The 2,239-nt window shown below is 46.5% G+C and overlaps 1 protein-coding gene across 1 annotated transcript in view; it reads left to right on the forward strand.

Moving 5' to 3' along the window:
* Positions 1–706, forward strand: part of CHST4 (carbohydrate sulfotransferase 4) — a 7,778-nt gene extending 7,072 nt beyond the window's left edge. The window contains exon 2 of the mRNA XM_007462971.1: positions 1–706. This exon is cut by the window's left edge and continues 1,018 nt beyond it. Coding sequence (XP_007463033.1) covers positions 1–171 — 171 coding nt within the window. The 3' untranslated portion in view covers positions 172–706.
* The last annotated feature ends 1,533 nt before the right edge of the window (positions 707–2,239 follow it).

Below are 2,239 nucleotides of genomic sequence, written 5' to 3' on the forward strand. Positions count from 1 at the left end.
TGGCGCTGGTCCCTGCCTTATGAAAAGGTTTCTCAGATTCAGAAAGTCTGCAGGAATACCATGAATTTGCTGGGCTACCACCTTGTCACATCTCAGCAAGAGCAGAAAAACCTGTCGCTGAATCTTCTGTCTACCTGGAGCCCCTCTGAGCAAGTCTACCAAGAGGGTTGAGGAGCCTCTGTCTCCACCTGGCACCCGCTTCAGCCACGTTAACTGATGGCAGCTTCTGAGCTTCAACCGTGTGTGTCAGTGTATGCGTGAGCATGAGTTGTGCCCAAACATGTTCAAGTCGAGAAATCTTTGCGTCTCTGCTCATACCTAGAGAAGAGACTTAGGAACCTTATGTGAAGGGCACACTCCAGCAACAAAACAGAAGTAATGTCTTTATTCTCTTCTTGGCCTTCTTACCTATGTATACCTCAGAGACTTTGTGGCCTGGGTCCTATGTGGCACCATGCAGTATCACTGGAGTAAATCCATAAACTCTTCTGTCCACATCTTCCCCGGCGGGAAAGGAGAGAGACAGGAAAAACCAGGGAAATAGGTCTCCCACCAAACAGCCCACCAGCACATTCAACAGGGATGTGAACTCTGAGCCCTCAGAGAATGGGCAACAGGGTTGGATGCTTACCTGTGAGCTTGGCCATCACAGCTATCCATTACTACAAATATGGAACAAGATCTATGCACAACAGAGGAAGCTTTTTTTCTTTTCTTTTTTTTTTTTTTTTTTTTGCGGTACGCGGGCCTCTCACTGTTGTGGCCTCTCCCATTGCGGGGCTCAGGCTCCGGACGTGCAGGCTCAGTGGCCATGGCTCATGGGCCCAGCCGCTCCGCGGCATGTGGGATCCTCCCGGACCGGGGCACGAACACGCGTCCCCTGCATCGGCAGGCGGACTCTCAACCACTGCACCACCAGGGAAGCCCTTGAATGCCACTTTTACATGCTTTCTATTATAGCATTTATCACACTGTAATAAACCTGCCCAATTTAAGCAGCCGCATAGCACAGGGAGATCAGCTCGGTGCCTTGTGACCACCTAGAGGGGTGGGATAGGGAGGGTGGGAGGGAGGGAGACGCAAGAAGGAAGAGATATGGGAATATATGTATAACTGATTCACTTTGTTATAAAGCAGAAACTAACACACCATTGTAAAGCAATTATACTCCAATAAAGATGTTAAAAAAAAAACTGCCCAATTTATATGTTCTTTGAGCTCTTTGAGAGCAGAGTCTATCTTATTCACCGTGGTATAACCAATGCCCAGCACAGTTCCTAGCATCTAGTAGGCACACAATTAATATTTGTTTAATAAATGAAAGCTTGATCTCAGCCTCATTTTATGTAAAGGGATCAGTCTTTATGTAATACTTTTTAAAAGGCCAATCACAGAAACACAGTGACATATTTAAAGATTCAGATAAGAAATAACCAACATTTAAGAGTTTCCTGTCTGAGTGAAATAAGGGAAGTTGAATCTTAAAGCCAACAGCTCTGAAGTGCTAGGTCAAGTGGGGTGGCAGGTGGGAGGGTGGATAAAGCAGAGATTCAAAAATTAAGTTGAATTTTATTTCTAATAGTGATACAAGGGCTTCCCTGGTGGCAAAGTGGTTGAGAGTCCGCCTGCCGATGCAGGGGACGCGGGTTCGTGTCCCGGTCTGGGAAGATCCCACATGCCGCGGAGCGGCTGGGCCCGTGAGCCATGGCCGCTGAGCCTGCGCATCCGGAGCCTGTGCTCCGCAATGGGAGAGGTCACAACAGTGAGAGGCCCGCGTACCGCAAAAAAAAAAAAAAAAAAAAATAGTGATACATATTGTCATAGCAAGAAAAGCTGCAAATTATGCTGGTTGTCTAAAGAGCTGCATGTGTTCACAGGGTGTATGAACTAACCAATTGCCATCTGGAAGCAGTTGGCAAATATTTGCTTAGTGATTGCCTTGCAACTGTTTCTTAGCCAAATCTCCAAGCAGAAAGTTTATGGCTTTTTTATTGCCTCTCCACCCTCATAATGGCAAAATTTTGTTTAAGGAATGTCTGGGGGGAATAGAGTCACCTTTGATTCTTTCTTTTCTTTCACTTTCCACAATCCTGTCCATCAGCAAGTCCTGCTAGCTTGACTTCCAAAATGTACCCTGAATCAGACCATCTCCACTCAACATCTGCACTGCTACAATGTTCATCCAAACCAACCTCAAATCTCACCTGAACTGCTGCAAGAACCTCCCAACGGGCTTCTT

The sequence above is a fragment of the Lipotes vexillifer genome, unplaced genomic scaffold, assembly GCF_000442215.2.
Source record: "Lipotes vexillifer unplaced genomic scaffold, Lipotes_vexillifer_v1.1 scaffold70, whole genome shotgun sequence".
In the NCBI taxonomy this organism is placed as follows: domain Eukaryota; kingdom Metazoa; phylum Chordata; class Mammalia; order Artiodactyla; family Lipotidae; genus Lipotes; species Lipotes vexillifer.